This window comes from Rhinoraja longicauda, chromosome 10 (genome assembly GCF_053455715.1).
Source record: "Rhinoraja longicauda isolate Sanriku21f chromosome 10, sRhiLon1.1, whole genome shotgun sequence".
NCBI classification, from domain to species: Eukaryota; Metazoa; Chordata; class Chondrichthyes; order Rajiformes; family Arhynchobatidae; genus Rhinoraja; species Rhinoraja longicauda.
In genome coordinates, this window is record NC_135962.1 from 22,303,193 (window position 1) to 22,325,770 (window position 22,578).

Here is a 22,578-nt window from a genome sequence, read left to right on the forward strand (position 1 = left end):
AATGAAATGTAAAGCTGAAGCGAGGGATATGGGTGGAAGGGGACGGAGGAGGGGAAAGAAAGGGAATAGAAAGGAAACTAGAGACTTGGGAATAGGAGACAAGTGTACGAAGGAGGGGGAAAGAGTAGGGTGTTGGGGAGGGGTTGGAGTTTGGGTGACAAATGTGTGTGCACTGGAGTGGGCAGATGGGGAGCATGGGAAAGAGAAGGGGGTTGTGGTATTACTTGAAATTGGAGAACTCAATGTTCATACCGTATGGTTGTACACTACCCAAGTGCCATATGAGGTACTGTTCCTCCAGCTTCCTTGTGGCTCCCCTCCAGCAATGGGGGAGGCCAAGGACAGAAGGATTGGTATAGGAATGGGAAGGGGAGTTAAAATGGTTGGCAACTAGGAAATTCAGCAGGTCTTGGAGCACAAAGTGCAAGTATTTGGCGAGGCAGTCTTTTAGTGTACGCTTGGTCTCGCCGTGTAAAGGAAGCTGCATTGGGGCCACTGAATGCAGGTTTGAACAGGCTATAACGAAGAAAGTTAAGTGAATGCGCAAAGATCTGGTAAATGGAATATAATGTGGGAAAATGTGAAATTGTCCACTTTGGCAGGAAAAATATCAAAAAAGCCTTTTGCCTATAATGATGAAAGATTGTAAAGTTCTGAGATGCAGAGGGATCAGAATATCCTGGTGCATGATCGTTTTTCTCGGAGCATCAACAGCTTTTGGAATTCTCTTCGTCAAAGTGTGATGCATGCAGAGTCTTTAATTCTTTTAAAAAAAGCAGAAGTAGATACTTGGATCAACCTATTGCTTGCCAGCCCTCACTCCACCCTCTCCCCAACCCTTTTATACTGGTAACTCTCTCTACCCTTTCAGTCCAAATGAAGGATCTCAACCTGAAATATCAACTGTTCAATTCTCTCCACCTGAGTCCACATTGAGTCCCTCCAGCATCTCTCCTGTTTTCCACCAGAACGTCACCTGGAATGAAGGCTTTATCTACAAGGAGACATTGAATAGGCTGATTTTGTTCATACTGGTTTTTTCTGAGGTTGACAGTAATTTTATAGAAGTATAAGATAATGAGGGGCATTGATGAGATAGATTACCCCAGAATTTAACACTAGAGGGCATAGGTTTAAGGTGAGAGGGGAAAAATGTAAAGGAGATTGGAGTTTTTCCATAAAGTATCATGGTTGTATGGAATGAACTACCATTAATTTATGTGATATGGCATCTTATTGCCTGTTCCTAATTGCCATTGTATAGGTGATAGTGAACTGCTTGCTTCAACTGCTGTAGCCCTTTTGCTGAAGATATTACTATAGATCCGGGATTTAGACTTAGAAGGACTGGTAATGTATTTCAAAGTTAGGTCATAAGTGATAGGTGTAGAATTAAGCCATTCGGCTCATCAAGTCTACTCTACCATTCAATCATGGCTGATCTATCTTTCCCTCCTAACCCCATTCTCCTGCCTTCTCTCCAACACCTGTACTAATCAAGAATCTATCTATTTCTGCCTTAAAAATATCCACTGACTTTGCCTCCACAGCTTTTTTGTGGCAAAGAATTCCACAGATTCACCACCTTCTGACTAAGGAAATCTCTCCTCATCTCCTTCTTAAAAGAACGTCCTTTAATTCAGAGGCTATGACCTCTAGTCCTAGACTCTCCCACTAGTGGAAACATCATCTCCACATCCACTATATCCAAGCCTTTCACTATTCTGTATGTTTCAATGAGGTCCCCCCTCATTCTTCTAAACTCCAGCTGTACAGGCCCAGTGCCAACAAAAGCTTATCATAGGTTAACGTACTCATTCCTGGGATCATTCTTGTAAACCTCCTCTGGACCCTCTCCAGAGCCAGCACATCCTTCCTCAGATATAGTGCCCAAAATTGCTCACACTATTCCAAATGTGGCTTTACCAGTGCCTTCTAGAGCCTCAGCATTGCATCCCTGTTTTTGCATACAAGCCCTCTTGAAATAAATGCTAGCAATGCTAGAAAGAGTTTGCTTTCTTTACTACCAATTCGACTTGCAGATTAACTTTTTGGGAATCCTGCACCAGCACTTCCAAGTCCCTTTGCACCTCCGATTTCTGGATTCTCTCCCCATTTAGAAAATAGTGTACGGCTTTATTCCTACTACCAAAATGCATGACTCCACATTTTGCTACACTATATTCCATCTGCCACTTCCCTGCCAACCTGCTATCCATGCTAGTATCTGCCCTTTGAGACCATGGGCTCGCATCTTCCTAGGCAGCCTCACGTGTGGCACCTTATCAAAGGACTTCTGAAAATCCAAGTAAACAACATCTACTGACTTTCCTTTGTCTGTCCTGCTATTTACTTCTTCAAACATTTCCAGCAAATTTGTCAAGCAAGACCTCCCCTTCACAAAGCCATGCTGACTGGCCTATTTTATCGCGAACTTCTAAGTACTCCGTAACCTCATCCTCTAGGCACAAAATGCTGGAGTGACTCAGCGGATCAGGCAGCATCTCGGGAGAGAAGGAATGGATGATGTTTCGGGTCAAGACCCTTCTTCTGAAGAAGTAGATTTCCCACTATTCTGCTTTGTCCCCTTCTTGTGCAGTGGAGTAATATTGGAGTAATAATTTTCCAGTCATCTGGGATCACTCCTGTCTCTAGTGATTCTTGGAATATCATTGTCAATGCCTCCACAATCTATAAAACCACCTCTCTCAGAAGCCAAGGGCACAGTCCATCTGGTCCAGGTGACTTATCTACCTTCAGCCCTTTCAGCTTCCCAAGCACCTTCTCCCTAGTAATAGCCAATCCACTAACTTCCACCCACTGACTCTCATGAATTTCATGCACGTTGCTGGTGTTTTCCACTAAGAAGACTGATGCAAAAACATTATTCCACTCCTCTGCCATTTCTTTATTCCCCATTATCAATTCTCCTGTAACATTCCCCAGCGGTCCAACTTCCACTCTTGCCTCTTTCTTACTCTTTATACAACTGAAAACTCTTGCTATCCTCTTTTATATTATTGGCTGGCTTACCTTCGTATTTCATCTTTTCTGCCCGTATTGCCTTTTTAATTACCTTCTGTTGTTCTTTAAAAGCTTCCCAATCCATTGGCTTTTTAGGATGTTGTGCGATTTGGAAGAAAGTTGATTTTCCTTTTTTGGTCAATCCTGAATTTGTTTTATAAAATACTGCTTTTGGCAGATTAAAAAAATCCTACATACAAAACCCTGTAGTTTACTGGAGTTTAGAAGGATGAGAGGGGATCTTATAGAGACATATAAAATTATAAAGGGACTGGACAAGCTAGATGCAGGAAAAATGTTCCCAATGTTGGGGGAGTCCAGAACCAGGGGCCACAGTCTTAGAATAAAGGGGAGGCCATTTAAAACTGAGGTGAGAAGAAACTTTTTCACCCAGAGAGTTGTGAATTTGTGGAATTCTCTGTCACAGAGGGCAGTGGAGGCCAAATCACTGGATGAATTTAAGAGAGAGTTAGATAGAGCTCTGGGGGCTAGTGGAATCAAGGGATATGGGGAGAAGTTGGGCATAGGTTACTGATTGTGGATGATCAGCCATGATTACAATGAATGGCGGTGCTGGCTCGAAGGGCCGAATGGCCTCCTCCTGCACCTATTTTCTATGTTTCTATGTAACCTCATTAAAATAAATTTCAGAGTGAGAAAAGGACATGGCACTTTCTAATTTTATAAAAATTCTGTTCATTTTTAGAGGTGAGATCAGTCCATACAATAGCACCGTCAATTTTGTCTGTTTGGAGCTAATAGTGTTGACCCACTTCAGTGCCGGTCTTTGTAGTATCGTCAAGTACTTCCATGAGTAGCATGCAGTTTTCCATTGTTTTTAATCTTAGAACTCATAGATGTAATGAAAGGACCTACTCACAAAATCATTGAACTAAAATCAAAGTTTTCATACTGAAGGCGAATAGTCATATTTGCATAAATTACATGGAAGACATCAGTGAGCCTGTGTACCAAATCATAATAATCTTCCCTCTCCCAACAGACGCAGATGGGAACCTTTGTCGAAGCAGCCACCTCTTGCAGGTAACTCTGTCAATGCACCGCTTCCATGTATCATCAACGGAGCTGCTGCAGAAGCTCATCGTACTATATCCTTTTGGTGCAATAATGCTTGAACTGCAAAGCAGGTATTACGACTAGAGCGCAACAGTTTTTGTCTGGATCATAAACAGGATGGAAAGGGAAGTGGAGTTTAATTTAATGATTTGTCAAAATGCTCTTTCGTTTTGTGAAGTAAAAAGTTAAAATAATATACCCCCCATCTACACTCAACCCCTTTAATGTCAGCCAGATTCAGCTGGTCGTGTAGTTCTTTCTAAATCAGAAGTTTGAAAGGTCAAGCACGACTACAATGGTCTAGATTGATCCTGTAGGGTAGTGCAGTGGATGTCCCAGACTGTTCAAAGTGGTGTCTCCTAGATGAAATGTTAAATTGAAGACTTCTTGACCAGATCGAAAATTATCCCATGACACATTTTCAAAAATCATGAGTTATCCCCAAGCGTGATGTGATTCAGGTTAAATATCAATTTAGAACTTGATCACTTACAAAGTAATAGAATCTAATTGTTGCTGTTCTATCACTACCAAATCAGATATCTCGATTCTAATGCAAAAGAAAAATATTTTTTTGCTGCACCTTTCACTGCAACTTAATAGTTTTCTTTTCTGTTTACCCTCATGTACTTATATAGCATTTCCTGTAACAATACAACAATACTATTAGTCTCAACAATTACTTGAGGCAATGAGTTCCATATTCTGACTGGTTTCTGTGTAAAGACGTTTTTTTCTGAATACCCTGTTGGAATTATTAGTAGTGAAACTTTTATTAATAGCTCAGATATTAAATTCCCTACAAATCTACTTATCTATATCTGACCTACTAAAACCATTTCATAACTTCAAAAACCTCTTAATAGATCATTTGTCAATCATCTCTGTTCAACCTGGTTTTACCTCTCAATTGGTGTACTATTCCAGTAAATATTTGTTACACTTAATTTCAGTGTCTTAATATCCATTTTGTGATATGAAAAGAACTGTGCAGTTCTCCAGATGTGTTTCAAATGAATTTAACATAACTTAATTCTTCTGTTCTATAACTCAAAAAATAAACTCCAATACCTCTGGGGTTCATTTTGTGCTTTCTGTATCGGTACTTCCTGATCTCTTGGGTCTCTACTCCATTGCAGATCTCTCCAAGATGTAGCCTCCTGATGTTTCCTGACTCCCAAAACATACCATCTCACAACAGAGTCAAAGAGCACCGCAGAAATAAACCCTCCGGCCCACCTTGTGTATGCTGACCTGTCTGTACTAGTCCTATTAACTAGGTCCGTATGTTTTGGTAATTCAACTGGTTATCCTTATGCTTAAATGCCATGAGGGCACCTGCTTTCTACCATCACCTCAGCCAGTGTGTTCCAAATTACAACCAGCCTACATGGGAAAAGATTCTTCCTCAAATCCCCATTAAGTCTCTTACTCCTCATCTTAAACCTATGTCCTTTGGTCTTGGACATCCACTAGGAGGAAATGTTTCTTACTATCTAATCTATCAGAGCCTTTCATAATTTTGTATAGTTCTACCAGGTCTCCACTCAGCCTCCTGTGGCCCAAGAAAACCAAACTCAGTGTATCCAGTCTCTCCTTATAAATGAAATATTCCATCCCAAGCAACATTCTGGTGAATCTCCTCTGCACCCTCTCCAGTGCAATTCCGTTCTTCCTACTGTGGTAATCAGAACTGCACATAATATTCCAACTTGGCCAAACCAATGTTTTATAAATTTGTACCAAAACAGGTATTCTATTCCCTGGCTAATGAAGGCAAATACCCTGTAATCATAATCATAATCGTAATGTATTAGCCAAGTACGTTTTGCAACATATGAGGAATTTGGTTTGCCATACAGTCATACCAAAAAAGCAACAAGACACACAACTACATAAAAATTTGACATAAACGTCCACCACAGCGGCTCCTCCACATTCCCCACTGTGATGGAGGGCAATAAGGTCTTATCTTCTTTCCTCCTTTTCTCCCACGGTCGGGGGAGTCGAACCATCCGCAGTCGGGGTAATCAAAGTTCCCGCAGCCGGTGATCGAAGCTCCCACGTCAGGGCGATCAAAGCTCCCACGATTGGGGAGGTCGAGGCTCCTGCAGTTGGAGCTCCCAAAGTCGGTTGCTAACCAGGGACTGCGAGCTCCACATTGTTAAAGTATGCTGCCTTCTCTACCTTATCTAATAGCACTATCACCTTCGGGATTCTTTCTATTTGTACACCACAGTCCCTTTGCTCAACAGTCCTTCAGGCCCTAACATTCATATTCTGCTCTAATGCAATCCCCAAAAATGCACCACATACATCTATCAGGATTAAATTACATCTGCAATTGCCCTCTCCAATGTTTTCTTTTCACTTACACTCAGTCGGCCTAGGCCCACACGATCTCCCAGTTGCCAAACATTTTCCCATTCCTGACTACTTTCCATACTGACCTTTCTGTCCTGAGTCTCCTCGACTGTCAGAGTGAGGTCACGCGCAAATTGAAGGAACAACACTTCATATTTTGATTTGGCAGCTTACAACTCAGTGGTATGAATGCCGATTTCTCTCATTTCAAGTAACCCCTGCATTGTCCCCCCTCCCTTCTCTCTACCCCCTCCCCAACTCTAGTCATCCTACTAGTTCCACTATTCGCATCCTTTTATCTCTGTCATTAGCACATTTTCCCAGCCAACAATGGGCCATAATGGATTCCACCCTTCCTGAGGTCATCTGTAACCGGCCCTGTTTCATTCTGGCCTTCTCTATCTTTCAGTCTGAAGTGGGTTCTGACCCAAAATATCTCCTATTCAATTTTTCCAGAGATGCTGCCTGAGTTATTCCGGCATTTTGTGTCTAGCTTTGACATCTGTTAATGTATGTAACAAACAGCAAGGAAATCAACACTGATTCCCCACAGTATACTGTTGGTCGTAGGCTTCCAATCGCAAAAGCAACCTTGCAGCATTATCCTTTAACTCCGATTACCAAACCAATTTTGGAACCAATTGATCAACTTGGCCTCAAACCTTTTGGACCAGACTTCCATGAAGCATTTTGTCAAAGGCCTTACTGGTCTATGTGGAACACATTCAACTGTACTTCCTATTCAATATATTTAATTATCTCTAAAAAAAAATTTAATTAGTCAGACAGTATCTCCCTCCAATATATCAATACTAACAATACCAAGAGGTCACATAAATCGTGGAAAAATCCTCAGTGGAGCAGAGACCAAGGGATCTGGGATTACAGATACAACAAATACTAAAATATCAAGTATATATTTCACTTCCTGCAGCTGAGTTCCCTTGATGATTTCAGCAGCACTTGCTGCAATAAATATACCACAATATTTTGGTGAATAGTCAGGAGGGACGAGTGTAAAGTGTAAATGTCACTCGAAAATTTACTCTTAAGTAGTTTTCACCAGTTTGTTATTACACACATATTGGGGATCAAAACATATAAGTAACCTGATCCAGTATAACTGCTGAACTTTCAATTGCATCAGAATGACAGGGAGAATACTGACCCTCACTCAACTGACTAAAACCAAAACTGAACCTGATTTTATTTATAGAGTCATACATCACGGAAATAGGCCCTTCAGCCCTATTCGTTCACACCGACCAAAACGCCTCATCTAAACTTGTGCCATTTGCCGGCATTTGGTCCATATCCTTTAAAACCTTTCAATCCATGTACCTGTCCAACTATCTTTTAATGATTGTGCCCATCTCATGATTGTGCCCATCTATGGCAGCTTCTGAGTGAAAACAATGCTCTTCGGGTTCCTATTAAATCTTTCCCCTCTCATGTTAAAACTTTGTCCTCTGGTTTTGATTCTCCTACCCTGGATAAAAAACTGCATTCACCCTATCAATTCCCTTCATGATTTGATATACCCCTTATAAGATCATCCCTTACCACATGCACTCCAAGGAATGAAGTCCTTGTTTGCCGAATCTCTCCCTGGAGCTCAGGCCCTTCAGTACTGGCAACATCTTCATAAATCTTTGCACTCTTTCCAGCTTAATGATATCTTTCCTATGGCAGGGTGACCAAAACTGAACACAATCCTCCAAATGCGGCCTAACTGATATCTTGTACAAATATAACATAGCATTCAAGACCGTCTTATCCATTGAAGACAGAGGATTGTAAGCAGTGCAGTTCCACAGGGATCTGTGCTAGGACCTCTGCTATTTGTGATATATATATATAAATGAGTTAGACGTAGATGGGTTGGTGAGTAAGTTTGTTGACACCAAAGTAGGAGGAGTTGCCTACAGTGGGGAAGGCTGTCGGAAGATACAGCAGGATATAGATCAGCTGCAGAAATGGGCGGGAAAATGGCAGATGGATTTTAACCCAAGCTAGTGCAAGGTGTTGCACTTTGGGAGGTTGAATGTAAGGAGGGAGTAGATAGTTAATGGCAAGATTCTTAACAGCATAGATGTGCAGAGGGATCTTGGACTTCAGGTTCATAGCTCACCAAAGATGGCAAGACAAGTAGATCGGGTGGTAAAGAAGGCATATGGTACGCTTGGCTTCATTGCTAGGAACATTGAGTACAATAGGTTGGAAGTCATGATGCAGCTTTATAGAACTTTGGTTAGGCCACATTTGGAATATTGCATGCAGTTCTGGTCCCCCATTACAGGAGAGATGTAATAACTTTGGAGTGCAGAGGAGGTTCACCAGAATGCTGCCTAGATTAAAGAGTTTCAGCTATAGGGGGAGGTTGGGTAGACTTGTTTTCTTTGAAACATCAGAGGTTAAGGGGAGACTTGATAGAAGCATATAAAATGATGAATGGCATTGATAGGGTAGACTGTCAGAACCTTTTCCCAAGGTGGGAATGTCCAACACTAGAGGGCATAACTGCAAGGTGAGAGGGGGGGAAGTTTAATGGAGATGCACCGGGCAAGTTTATTACTCAGAGAGTGGTGGGGGACTGGAACGCATTGTGAGGGGTGGTGGGGAGGCAGATACGATAGTGGTGTTTAAGAGGCTTTTGGATAGGCACATGGAGTGCAGGGAATAGAGGGATATGAATCATATACGGGCATATGAGACCAGTTCAGCTAGGCATCATGTTCGGCACAAACATTGAGGGCTGGAGTTCCAGTGCTGTGCTGCTCTATGTTATATACTCAATACCCTGACTGATGAAGGTCAATGTACCAATAGTTTTATTTACCACGCTATCTACCTGTGGCACCATTTTCAGAGAATTGTGTACCTGTACTTCCAGATCCCTCAGCTCTACAACACTCCCCAGGGCCCTACCATTCACTGTGAAGATCCTGCCCTGGTTTGACTTCCCAAAGGGCAACACCTCACACCTATTTGCATTAAAATCTATTAGCCTTTCCTCAGCCTACTTGCCCATCCTGTAATTTTTGATGATCCTGCTGTAATTGTCGTCATGATGAGATCTGACATGATTCAGTGGAAATAATAGATTTTAGTATAACACAGACTATTATCACCTAGTTTCAATTTTAGAGCCCATTCAAACACCCCATTCAAAATGTATACTGTTTCAACTAAAGCTGGATATGTGACAATTCTTTAGAAATCTCATAACAGAGGCAATGTTATAATATTACTATAATTAGAACTGTATAGTTACAATATTGTCTGGAACTACTGAATAAGAAAGAAACATTATAACCTACCTTTACTAAGGGCACATGCATTATAAGTATCTTCCATTTCTGTTCACATTTCCAACACTGAAGAGTAAGCAAGCATTAATTTACTGTCCCCATAGTACTCTATCGAGTTGGAACAGTTTAAAATTAGACTCTAATCAGTGAGACCATGTTTAAAATAACCCAGGCAACAGAAGCTACTTCAGAAAACACATTAACTATTATGATAATTAGTCTGTCATGCTGGAGAATGAACAGCAGGCTTGTAGAGAGATAAAAAGCTTCCCAGACACTTGAAAAGGGCACACCAATGCACCTATTCACAGTGAAGTTTGAGTGGCACTGCATGATATTGGGTTACATGACATTTACCATGTTAGAACAAGGATTTGTATTCCCCCTGATGCACTCAAACCACATTAGAAAGGATATCAACCCAGAATGCAGACATTTTCGCCTGTCTGAGAAGACAAATGTTATAAAATCTTTTACTGCCTTGACCCTAGGGATTGGAAGTTAACGTACTTTAGTCACACCATTGGATCAGCATAAAATTGCAATTGTTTATATCATGTCTTTCACACACTTCTAAAGACAACATTTGATCCTGCCATTTTTTACCACTACATTGGCATTCCCAACCCCCAATAACCGTAGCTCATGATTTGACAGTCAGTGATAGCTACCTGCAAACTTCCATGTGGTAATTGCTTCATTTAAATGTGAGCTTGCACAGGTGCAGTGAACATTAGCAGGCTTGTTGGTGTCACCAATGTCTAAATTTGAGCATGTTCCATCACAAAACAATGGATTACAATCATACCACTAAAAATTCAAACCCTATATGTTTCTCTTCTCTCTATCTCAAGGGCACCATTAATTGAATCATTATATATTTGTTTGTGAGAAATCAATGGAATCCTTACCTTTGTCTTGTTAGTCCCTATAATAAATCCAACATAATGATCAGAAAATCCTAAAAATATATGTTTGAATGAGAACATTGTATCTAGGCTGCTTGCTTAGGTGTTAAAGACTTGTTTATAGATAGTAACGTTTGCCAAGGCTAGCATTAGAAAAGCTTCAGAGGAGAAGACAAAATCAACAATTTGAGTGCACAATGAGAGAGTCTGTGATGTCATTTGAGGTGATATCTTGGTATCATCCTGGCTGAAAATGATTGGCAGTATGCACCCTACTTCACTACACTTCTGTGGCTTTCACTTTCAAATTGTCAGACTGCTCATTTGAATCCCAATTCCGAAAGATCACATAATTCATCATAGGGATGCCATTATGTTTGGTCCTTTCCACAAACTCCTAACTCTTCCAGGTAAATGTCCGAGTCTGAACCAGTTTGTTTGCTTCGTCACAGGTTATATAGGATTCTCAGTTTGCCTATTTCCATATTTGTTTTAGCTCCTCTATTCCTGAGACCCTCATTCATATAGATTAGGAGGCAAAGTGGAAAGCACTTAAAAAAATTAAGTTAGGTATTTTTAATTATTCCCAAATGATTTGGGGTTTTAATTAATTATTGAAAGAAAATAACTTGTATATTTTTTATATTTCTAGTTTTCAAATGTCTGAATTTCAGAGAGAGAAAAAAACATAATAGCTTTAATAACAACCATAGCACCACTCCCAGCTTTGCCTAACATCAAGGAATCTCAGGGTTCTAGCAGCAAGGCATCCTCACTATGCCACATGGGACCTAGTTGCCATCTAGGCTACAACACTTGACTCAAGGGTGCAGAGAAACATTGTGAGAGGTATTGCATATCCATCCCAGATACTTGCGGTTTTGTGGGGACTGAACTGCGGAACCAGCAGAGTCGTGCTCAAAATACCGTTGCTCAACTTGGCAGGGTAAAAAGACATCAACCCTATTGCCAAATAAAGACCGATTATACTTGTACATATATTTTAAAGTAGCAAATAATTGCCTCCATTTTGTTCCACTTAGGAGCTCTGAAATTACATTTCAGAGAAACATAATTGTTGTGTATTTCAAGGTGTATTAAAAGACAAATGGTCGACATCATCTTCAGCAGTTGACTTCCAGAAAATGTCATTCATAGGGACCTCAATAATGATGTCACTGAATATCAGTAAGGATATTAATAAGGAAATTTCAAATTAGAACTGTTTTCCTTAATTATGACCTACATATCAGAATGCTTTAGAGCAAAACTGTGCTGCAGTTTGCCAGAAGATCTGTTATTTCATAAGGTGAGGCTTTTCCTGGAAATAACCACAGCTAGTAAAGACGAAAGCAAAGTGACTATCTACAGTAGCTGCACATCACATTTTGGGTTGTGTTTGAAAGATTGTGGTTACATCCTGCAAATGTTTCTTTTGAAATGATAAAAGTTCTTTTTTTTAATCTGTGCTGTCTATACTTAGTTTTTTTCTGCACACACTGTTCACTTGAGAACTATGTGAAATTATACAGTTCGATATATATTCCAAATGACAATATTAGATAAATAATATCTAATGGGTTGGATGAAGGAAATACTTATCTGGTCTACCAGTTAAATATACGAAAAAGGGATGCAAGTGTTAAGAAGCATAAAATCAGAAATCAGAATAGAAAGAGACTGTGGCAGATGATTGCTGCTTTTATTTATACATAAATTGCTTGAAAATGCTATATTTTGTTCCAGCGTTAAAAGGGGTATCACCAGCAAAAGCACAAAATTCATAAGTGCATGCTTTAAGCAATTGTTGTTCTGGTTTTTAGCCATCTAAAAATGTATTCACAGGTTATAAGGTGGAATGAAGGGGTGGGAGGAGATACAGAAAATGGAGTGAGGAGATAAAGTTAGGAGCATGTGTTAAACAGTGCAGTTTAATGGCAACAACCCCCCCCCCCCCCCCCCCCTCTCTCCACCAGTACAATTGGGCCACTTTACTACAATCGTTAAGAATTGAAAACAACATCCTGTTTGCGAATGTGGAGATCTTATTGTTTCCTATCTGGAAAACAGCTCATTAAACTCAGTGTTAGGTGGGTTACTGAAAATAACAAAAATGTGTCACAGCAGGCACTCTAATTCCTACAAGGTTCCCACCTTTCTGTCCGATATATTTGTTTACTTGCTTTTCCTTGGTTTTAATAATGAAGATTGCAAACATTGCCTTTTGTACTGATCTCTTTTTCTAAGTCAGCAACACACTCGTGACAGTGTCATTACATAAGCAAAACTCTTTGAGAAAATGATAGCTGCAATAAAAGCGAATTGGGACAAGAAACACATGATATAATTTTCTGAAGGACTGGAGTTCAATGGGAAATATGTACACACTTCAAAATATGCAAAACATCTTTTTTCGCAATTTATGCATGAATATCCATTGCAACTAATTTTGAACCTAGTTTCTAGGCAAAATTGTGTTGATGAATAAAAAGGAATAATATTTATAATATTTAAATATTAATTTAGTCTTGATAGTTTTGAACCATTGGGTGTTGATGCTCTAGTACTAGTAACTAAAACAATATAATGTGTAGGAAGGAACTGCAGATGCTGCTTTACACCGAAGATGGACATAAAATGCTGGAGTAACTCAGCATCTCTGGAGAGAAGGAATGTCACCCGAAACGTCACCCATTCCTTCTCTCCAGAGATGCTGCCAGTTACTCCAGCATTTGTGTCTAAAACAATATAATGCATGGTTTTGATCTCCTTTTTCAAGAAAGATTATACATTAGAGGCAGAGCAATGAAGATTGATTGCTGGGTTGAATGGATACAAATTAGGCAGTGAACTAATTTGAATTTATATGATTTTTGGTGCAGGGAACTTTTCTGGTCAGTTGTTTTCAGAATTCTCTGGTCACAAAGCTATAGAATCTGATCAATTCAAAATAGATGCATTTTTCTACTGCAGATAAATGATGGGCTACAGTTTGGATAGTAAAATGGAGTTACCTTGGCCTTGGCCATTTCAACCATTGATATTGAATGGCAGAGCACACTCAATGGCAGAGCACACTTGGCCATGTGGTGGTTACATGGCCCAGTCTTACCCATTTTCTTATGTTCTTTACTTCCGGATTGTATCATGTAAATATCAACTAAAGAGTGTTAGAAATTATAAACTTTTTTTTCTACGTTTCTTTGCAAAATAATCTAAGAAACCTAAGTGAACCAGACTTGCACTGAGAATTTTGCTTGATCTAAAAGGTGATGTTTCGCCATAAAAGGGTAATTTTTTATAAGAACCCCGGTAACTACATATCATTGCACACAAGACTTAAGGTGTCATGCATTTTATATGGATTGACACATACAAGCATGACAGAGTTCGCACAAGCACGCACTTTGGCAGGAAATAGTATCACAAACAGATTGAGAGTGGCTCGATAGGAAAGGATGGAGGAAAGGACCAGGTTGAAAGGTTTGAGACCATTATGGGAACAGACAACATTGAGAGAAAAAATATTAAGGGGAATGACTTTCAAGGTCATGAGGATGGTAAGAGTGTTGGTGACACAGTCAGAGGAACTGAATCAGCAAGGGGAGGGCATGGGTGGGGGGAAGGGTGGTGGTGGTGGTGTTGTGAAAATGACCCACAAAGAAAGTTCTTAGATAAATTACCTGTCAGATGATCAATGTCTTGGACACACCAGCCACAGACCACGTAATCCTGTCCTCTTTAAACAAAGATAGAAACAGACTTCAACTCTCCCAGTTAAAGTCTACTTCTTTATGTGCAGCCAAGGTGCTCGTGGACTAGGCAACATAATTAATTTTGCATTAGTAATGTCCAAAGGTGCATTGCCATGTGCGGTCTCCATTGCCGATTGTCGAATTGTGAAAGGCCTGGATAGAGTGGATGTGGAGAAGATGTTTCCACTAGTGGGAGAGTCTAGGACTAGAGGTCATAGCCTCAGAATTAAAGGACATTCCTTTAGGAAGAAGATCTGGATCTGTCAACGCATTCAACAGCAAAACACAACTTGCTGGAGGAACTCAGGGGGTCTTATAGACAATTTGTTCTTATAGTCAATAGGTGCAGGAGGAGGCCATTCGGCCCTTCGAGTCAGCACTGCCATTCAATGTGATCATGGCTGATCATTCTCAATCAGTACCCCGTTCCTATCTTCTCCCCATACCCCCTGACTCCGCTATCCTTAAGAGCTCTATCCAGCTCTCTCTTGAATGCATTCAGAGAATTGGCCTCCACTGCCTTCTGAGGCAGAGAATTCCACAGATTCGCAACTCTCTGACTGAAAAAGTTTTTCCTCATTTCAGTTCTAAATGGCCTACCCCTTATTCTTAAACTGTGGCCCCTTGTTCTGGACTCCCCCAACATTGGGAACATGTTTCCTGCCTCTAACGTGTCCAACCCCTTAATAATCTTATACGTTTCGATAAGATCTCCTCTCATCCTTCTAAATTCCAGTGTATACAAGCCTAGTCGCTCCAGTCTTTCAACATTTGATAGTCCCGCCACTCCGGGAATTAACCTAGTAAACCTACGCTGCATGCCCTCAATAGCAAGAATATCCTTCCTCAAATTTGGAGACCAAAACTGCACACAGTACTCCAGGTGCGGTCTCACTAGGGCCCTGTACAACTGCAGAAGGACCTCTTTGCTCCTATACTCAACTCCTCTTGTTATGAAGGCCAACATTCCATTGGCTTTCTTCACTGCCTGCTGTCAGGCAGCATCTGTGGAGGAAATCGACAGACAACATTTTGGCCAGGATCTTTCTTCAGTCTGATACTGCCTCACCTACTGAGTTCTGACAGCAGTGTTTTGCTCAAGATTCCAGCATCTGGTGTTTCTTGTGTCTCTCTCTGACAACTCATCGCCTGTCTCTTATCACATGAACCCAGACCTTGCTGATAAATGCTGGAAGCTCCAAACGATGTGCTCCTCAGCTTGATTCCCTATGGAAACCAACTTTGGAAATAGCTTTAAGATACTGCACGGGGTTAGAACAGGCACAGAATCCTTGATCCCATTGATTGCAGTGGTGAATGGAGAGCTATGGGGAAGTAACAAGGACGGAGTTGCTGTGTATTATTAATGTTTCATATAATGAAACATTTTAGCTTATGTTTTAGCTTTCTATATTAAATATATTAGCTTTTAAATATTTTAGCTTTTTTAAATAAGTTTAAAATGTTTAAGTTCTTTAATATATTTTAATAAACTCTGACAGCATTGACAGCTAGAGGGCAGGTCTCAGTCACTTGTCAAAGCATTCAAGGGAAATTTGTTGATGTGGCTTCTGGAGTCCATCATTGAAAGCCTGCTACCGAGCAGGCCTCATTGCTGGTCTCCGGGATAGTTCCAGCCAGCAGCAAAGGCCCTCTGAATTAGGATTAGAGGTGATTAAAGAGGGGAGATGGCGATTGCAAGCAAAAAGCCAGGAAAATACAATTTGAGATTAATATTTGTGATATAACTCAGAGTTCGGTACTAATCTGTAATATATAGTTATTTTCTGTTCTAAATCATGTTGTAGGTTTCAGTGAAAGATGGTAACAATGGGATACATCTGAGAATTGTCTCTCCATGTTGATGTTAATGGTTGCATTGTTCTATTACAGGTATTGGATTATAGAGTTCTGGATTATGTTTAAAATAGACAAGAGTCTTACAGAAACAATGGAACATTTTCAAGAGCTGGTGAGAAAGAAGGGTGAAGAGTCACATTCCCAATGTATCGACACCTCACAAATGTAAGACATAAGTATTCGGTCCATTTATTTCTTAATGAAAAAAAAATTAAGCAATCCATTAATATCACCAGCACAATTACTCTTGCTCTTCTCTTGCTTAAGAATAGGTGTTTGGGAACAGAACAGAAATGTAATAGGAAAAATTGTGGAAAATGTTATAAACCAATATTTTTAGTCAATATATATGGTAGATTTACAGAGTGTTACTTCATACAAAATTTAATGTGATTTAATTGTATTTTAAATGAACTCGATTGTGTGCTTTCTCAAACCATTTCTAGAAGGAAAGAACTTTAAATTAAACAACAATTTCACTCTCTCAGAGAGCCTGAAAGTCTTTATAACCAAGGATAAACATCACAATATGTCACTGGGTGATGGCAAGCAATTAACAACTGCCACTGACTTTGGTTAAAAGAATGTGACCCTATCTTTTGCAATTCACTCAGCAGCCACTCACAAAAATAATGTTTCATTTAACATTGTGTACATACTGAAGATTCTTATCCACTTCACTTTGTAGCTTCAACTATCGCTTGATCTCCAGCCAAGCACTATGTTAGGTATACCCATTACTTGTATTTTTTCTGGGCACTCATATTCCACTCTCCTGAACATCTTCCTTCTGCATAAATATGGACTCATGAGCCTGCAATAAAATATTCTTGATTTTTGCAGGGCTGGTAATTATGCTGTTATATCCATTGCTGTTCCTTATAAAGTTGTAAATTTCCACCACTACACTACTCAGAAATATACTGAAAGAATGGGAACAGCAATTTTGCAGCATCATATTTAAGGCAATAGGCAGTAACACAAAGAGGGTATTTTCCAGCAGAGGAATAATTCGATTAGGGATTGGTCATTTTAGAAAATGAGAAGTTTGAAGCTGGTATAAGATCAGGAGGCAGACAAGGTTAAACACAGGCCACACATGCCAGATGAGAACAACGTAGAGTTCAGACAAGAATATAGGTACTTTAATGGAATGGAAAGAGGAGCAGGAGAGGGTATTTGATTATTGTGCTCTACCAAAAAAGCCAAATCTTAAACATATGGGTGGGATGGCAAATCATTTCATTACATTCCCCACCAATCCTACTCTGATGAACATTTTTGGAACTAAAACCCAACCCTCTTTTTGTTTTCTGGACAGAAGTGCATATGAATGGTCACGGAAAATCACTCAGCGGATAAAGACAAACTGTAGCAAAAAACGAAAAGTTTCCCTTCTCTTTGATCATCTGGAGCCAGAAGAGCTGGCTGAACACCTAACTTACCTCGAGTTCAAGTCCTTCCGCAGGATATCAGTAAGTCTTGTGTCAATTGTATTTAGGAAATGGAAGAAGAGAAAGACCTGATTTCTGTTTTTAAATTGTAACTATATCACCATAGTGGAGAGAAGATACATTTCAACAGGTTAGTCATTTAAGTTTCACACATCCTCATATAAACCACATGGTAAGCAGTTGTGATTATTCTCAAAATGGTTGAAGGTGCATGGGAAATTGTTAAATACTGACAGCTGTGAAAAAAAGTATCAAAATAAAATTATCATTTACAGTACATATATACTTCAGCAATCAAACACAGTAAAATTTACCTCCAACCTCATTTAGGATTTCAAAAATTGCTTTATATTGTCTCCTTCAAAATCTCATTCGAATGGCTAACAATTTGTCATCGAGGGGACTCTGTCATGTTTCCATGGTGATAATATTTATGCATAGATTTTTTTGATAATTTTGCTGCAGTGAGAAATATCTTTCGTTCTTTCCAGAAAATATACACAACCATTTAGCATTCCTCTTCACAATGATACCTAAACCAAAGGCAACTGATAAAATAACTTTTGTGGTCAGGTCTCCATTACAATATGGGGATGCAACAGCCAGTTAGTATGCAGCAATATCCCTAAAACAAATGAATCAAATATCAAACTATTATCACATTATCCCTAGTATAAGAAAATAACTGCAGATGATGGTACAAATCGATTTATTCACAAAATGCTGGAGTCAAGTCAAGTCAAGTCAATTTTATTTGTATAGCACATTTAAAAACAACCCACGTTGACCAAAGTGCTGTACATCTGATTAGGTACTAAGGAAAAAAAAAGAAACATACAGTAGCACGCAAACAGTTCACAGCGCCTCCTCAATGAGCCTCAAACGCTAGGGAGTAGAAATAGGTTTTCAGCCTGGACTTAAAGGAGTCGATGGAGGGGGCAGTTCTGATGGGGAGAGGGATGCTGTTCCACAGTCTAGGAGCTGCAACCGCAAAAGCGCGGTCACCCCTGAGCTTAAGCCTAGACCGCGGGATAGTGAGTAGCCCCAAGTCGGCCGACCTGAGGGACCTGGAGTTAGAGAGGGGGGTTAGAAGATTTTTGATGTAGGGGGGGAATGTTTCGGGTCCCGGAACGTCATCCATTCCTTCTCTCCCGAGATGCTGCCTGACCTGCTGAGTTACTCCAGTATTTTGTGAATAAATCACATTATCCCTTTTTGGTTTTCCTGAGTGGTAAATCTGTGGAGAGCTCTTCATATCTCTTTTTAAATGAAGTTTGTGATTTTCTTTTTCTGTCCTGCTGAGTGAACAGTCTTAACATCCCATTTGAACATCCCATTTGAAAGATAGGTCTTCTGACAGTGAAATGCCTTTGTATTGCACTGAACAGTCATAAACACTTTGTTTTCTGGAGAAGGGTTTGAACATAAAACCCTCGAATAATATAAGATGCAAGCACATGTCCTCACAAATCTATGCTACCACTTGACAGGGTTATTGTTGACCTTTAACTGCACCTTGCTTTCTCAGCAGATTCTTAACTTCCTTGCCTTGCTTAGATTCCAAAAATCTGTTAATCTTGGTATTGAATATATCGAGCATAGAACAGTACAGCACAGGAACAGTCCCTCCAGCCCACAACGTTTGTGCCGAACATGATTCCGAGTTAAACTAATCTCCTCAGCACCTGATCCATTTCCTTCCATTCCCTGCATATCTAAAAGCCTCTTAGGTTCACCCATTGTATCTGCCTCTGGCTCGATGCCTGGCAGTGCGTTCCAAGTGCCCAATATTCTCTGTGTAAAATAATTAGCCTTTTAAACTTTGCCCCTTTCACCTTAAAGTTGGGCCCTCCAGTTTTTGACATACACTCAATGGTCAGACATTCCTTTTGGGTTGTAGATTTCCAGAGATTCACAATGCTCTTACTTTCTGACTTTAGATCTAAATGTTTGATCATTTATCCTGAAACCATTCTTGATTTTCCAAAAAAAGAAAATACCTTTTCAACATCCACCCTGTCATACTCTTTCAGCATATTTGTATGTTTCAGTGAGATCACCTCATATTAATCTAAATTCTAATATTCTTCTTAATCATTAGGTAGCCCTTCTGTCCCTGGGATCAATCTAGAAATTATTTATCGCCATGTCTCCAAAGCTAATTCATCCTTCCTGAGAATAAAAAAATAGCAAATCTGTGCATGGAGTTCCCAAATGTATTCTCATAGTATACTTGTATGAGGATTTCCCTACCCTTGTACTCCAATGTCTTGCAGTAAAAGACCAACCTCTCTGTTTACCTTTCTAATTGTTTGTGAGTACTTGTTCTCTATTTTTAAATGTTCTTTGTTATTCTTTCCATCAATGTTTGATTTATTCACATTTATCCACATTATTTTCTGTCTTTCACCATCTTGCCCACTTAATTACATTGTCTGAAAATTCCTTAGCAACCTCTTTGTGTCCTACTCAAGGAGTATTTTCCCATCCAACTGTATTAACAACAAATATGGATATATTACACACAATCTCTTGATGTGTGTCATTAATGCAGATTATTAAAGTTGAGGCCAAAGCACTTTTCCTTGCAGCACTCAATGCTTACCTCCCCTTAGTTTAGTCTCCTGGGAGAGGTGGGACCAGTACAAACAGGACGGTCTGCACCTGAGCTGGAATGGAACCAATGTCCTAGGGGGAGTGTTTGCAAGTGCTGTCGGGGAGGATTTAAACTAATGTGGCAGGGGGATGGGAGCTGGAGCAGAGAGACAGAGGGGTGTAAAATGAGGGTAGAAGCAACAGGTAGCAAGGTGAAAAGTAAAAGTGGCAGGCAGACAAATCCAGGGCAAAAATCAAAAAGGGCCACTTTTCAACATAATCGTACAAGGGGTAAGAGAGTTGTAAAAACAAGCCTGAAGGCTTTGTGTCTCAATGCAAGGAGTATACGTAATAAGGTGGATGAATTAAATGTGGAGATAGTTATTAATGATTATGATATAGTTGGGATTACGGAGACATGGCTCCAGGGTGACCAAGGCTGGGAGCTCAACATCCAGGGATATTCTATATTCAGGCGGGATAGACAGAAAGGAAAAGGAGGTGGGGTAGCGTTACTGGTTAGAGAGGAGATTAAAGCAGTGGAAAGGAAGGACATTAGCTTGGAGGAAGTGGAATCGATATGGGTAGAGCTACGAAACACTAAGGGGCAGAAAACGCTAGTGGGAGTTGTGTACAGGCCACCTAACAGCAGTAGGGAGGTTGGGGATGGCATCAAGCAGGAAATTAGAAATGCATGCACTAAAGACGCAGCAGTTATAATGGGTGACTTCAATCTACATATAGATTGGGTGAACCAAACTGGCAGGGGTGCTGAGGAAGAGGATTTCTTGGAATGTTTGAGAGATGGTTTTCTAAACCAACATGTCAAGGAACCAACGAGAGAACAGGCCATTCTAGACTGGGTATTGAGTAATGAGGAAGGGTTAGTTAGCAGTCTTGTTGTGCGAGGCCCCTTGGGCAAGAATGATCATAATATGGTAGAGTTCTTCATTAGGATGGAGAGTGACAAAGTCGATACAGAAACAAGTGTTCTGAACTTAAAGAAAGGTAACTTTGAGGGTATGAGGCGTGAATTGTCCAAGATAAGATAGACTAGCGATTGATGCTGAAAGGGTTGACGGTGGACATGCAATGGAAAGCATTTAAAGGTCGCATGGATGAACTACAACAAGTGTTCATCCCAGTTTGGCAAAAGAACAAACCAGGAAAGGTAGTGCATCCGTGGCTAACAAGGGAAATCAAGGATAGTATTAAAACAAAAGATGAAGCATACAGATTAGCCAGAAAAAGTAGCATACCAGAGGACTGGGAGAAATTCAGAGTCCAGCAGAGGAGGACAAAGGGCTTAATTAGGAAAAGGAAAATAGATTATGAGGGGAAACTGGCAAGGAACATAAAAACAGACAGCAAAAGCTTTTATAGATATGTCAAGAGAAAAAGATTAGTTAAGGCAAATGTAGGTCCCTTGCAGTCGGAAACAGGTGAATTGATCATAGGGAACAAGGAGATGGCAGACCAATTGAACAAATACTTTGGTTCTGTCTTCACTAAGGAAGACATAAACCGTCTGCCGGAAATAGCGGGGGACCGGGGGTCTAAAGAGATGGAGGAACTGAGGGAAATCCAGGTTAGTCGGGAAGTGGTGTTAGGTAAATTAAATGGATTAAAGGCAGATAAATCCCCAGGGCCAGATAGGCTGCATCCCAGAGTGCTTAAGGAAGTAGCCTCAGAAATAGTGGATGCATTAGTGATAATTTTTCAAAACTCTTTAGATTCTGGAGTAGTTCCTGAGGACTGGAGGGTAGCTAATGTAACCCCACTTTTTAAAAAGGGAGGGAGAGAGAAAACGGGGAATTATAGACCAGTTAGCCTAACATCGGTAGTGGGGAAAATGCTAGAGTCAGTTATTAAAGATGTGATAGCATTACATTTGGAAAGTGGTGAAATCATCAGACAAAGTCAGCATGGATTTACCAAAGGCAAATCATGTCTGACGAATCTTATAGAATTTTTCGAGGATGTAACTAGTAGAGTGGATAAGGGAGAACCAGCCGATGTGTTATATCTGGACTTTCAGAAGGCCTTCGACAAGGTCCCACATAGGAGATTGGTGTACAAACTTAAAGCACGCGGTATTGAGGGTTCAGTGTTGAGGTGGATAGAAAATTGGTTGGCGGACAGGAAGCAAAGAGTAGGAATAAACGGGTCCTTTTCGGAATGGCAGGCAGTGACTAGTGGGGTACCGCAAGGCTCAGTGCTGGGACCCCAG

The 22,578-nt window shown here is 40.2% G+C and overlaps 1 protein-coding gene across 2 annotated transcripts in view; it reads left to right on the forward strand.

Moving 5' to 3' along the window:
• LOC144597270 (RAS guanyl-releasing protein 1-like) overlaps positions 1–22,578 on the forward strand; it is a 92,221-nt gene that overhangs the window by 36,459 nt on the left and 33,184 nt on the right. For both annotated transcript variants that reach the window (XM_078406383.1, XM_078406384.1), the window contains exons 2-5: positions 4,028–4,133; positions 11,931–11,993; positions 16,333–16,464; positions 17,621–17,774. In XM_078406383.1, the coding sequence (XP_078262509.1) occupies positions 4,028–4,133; positions 11,931–11,993; positions 16,333–16,464; positions 17,621–17,774 (455 nt within the window). The remainder of the gene's footprint in view (positions 1–4,027; positions 4,134–11,930; positions 11,994–16,332; positions 16,465–17,620; positions 17,775–22,578) is intronic.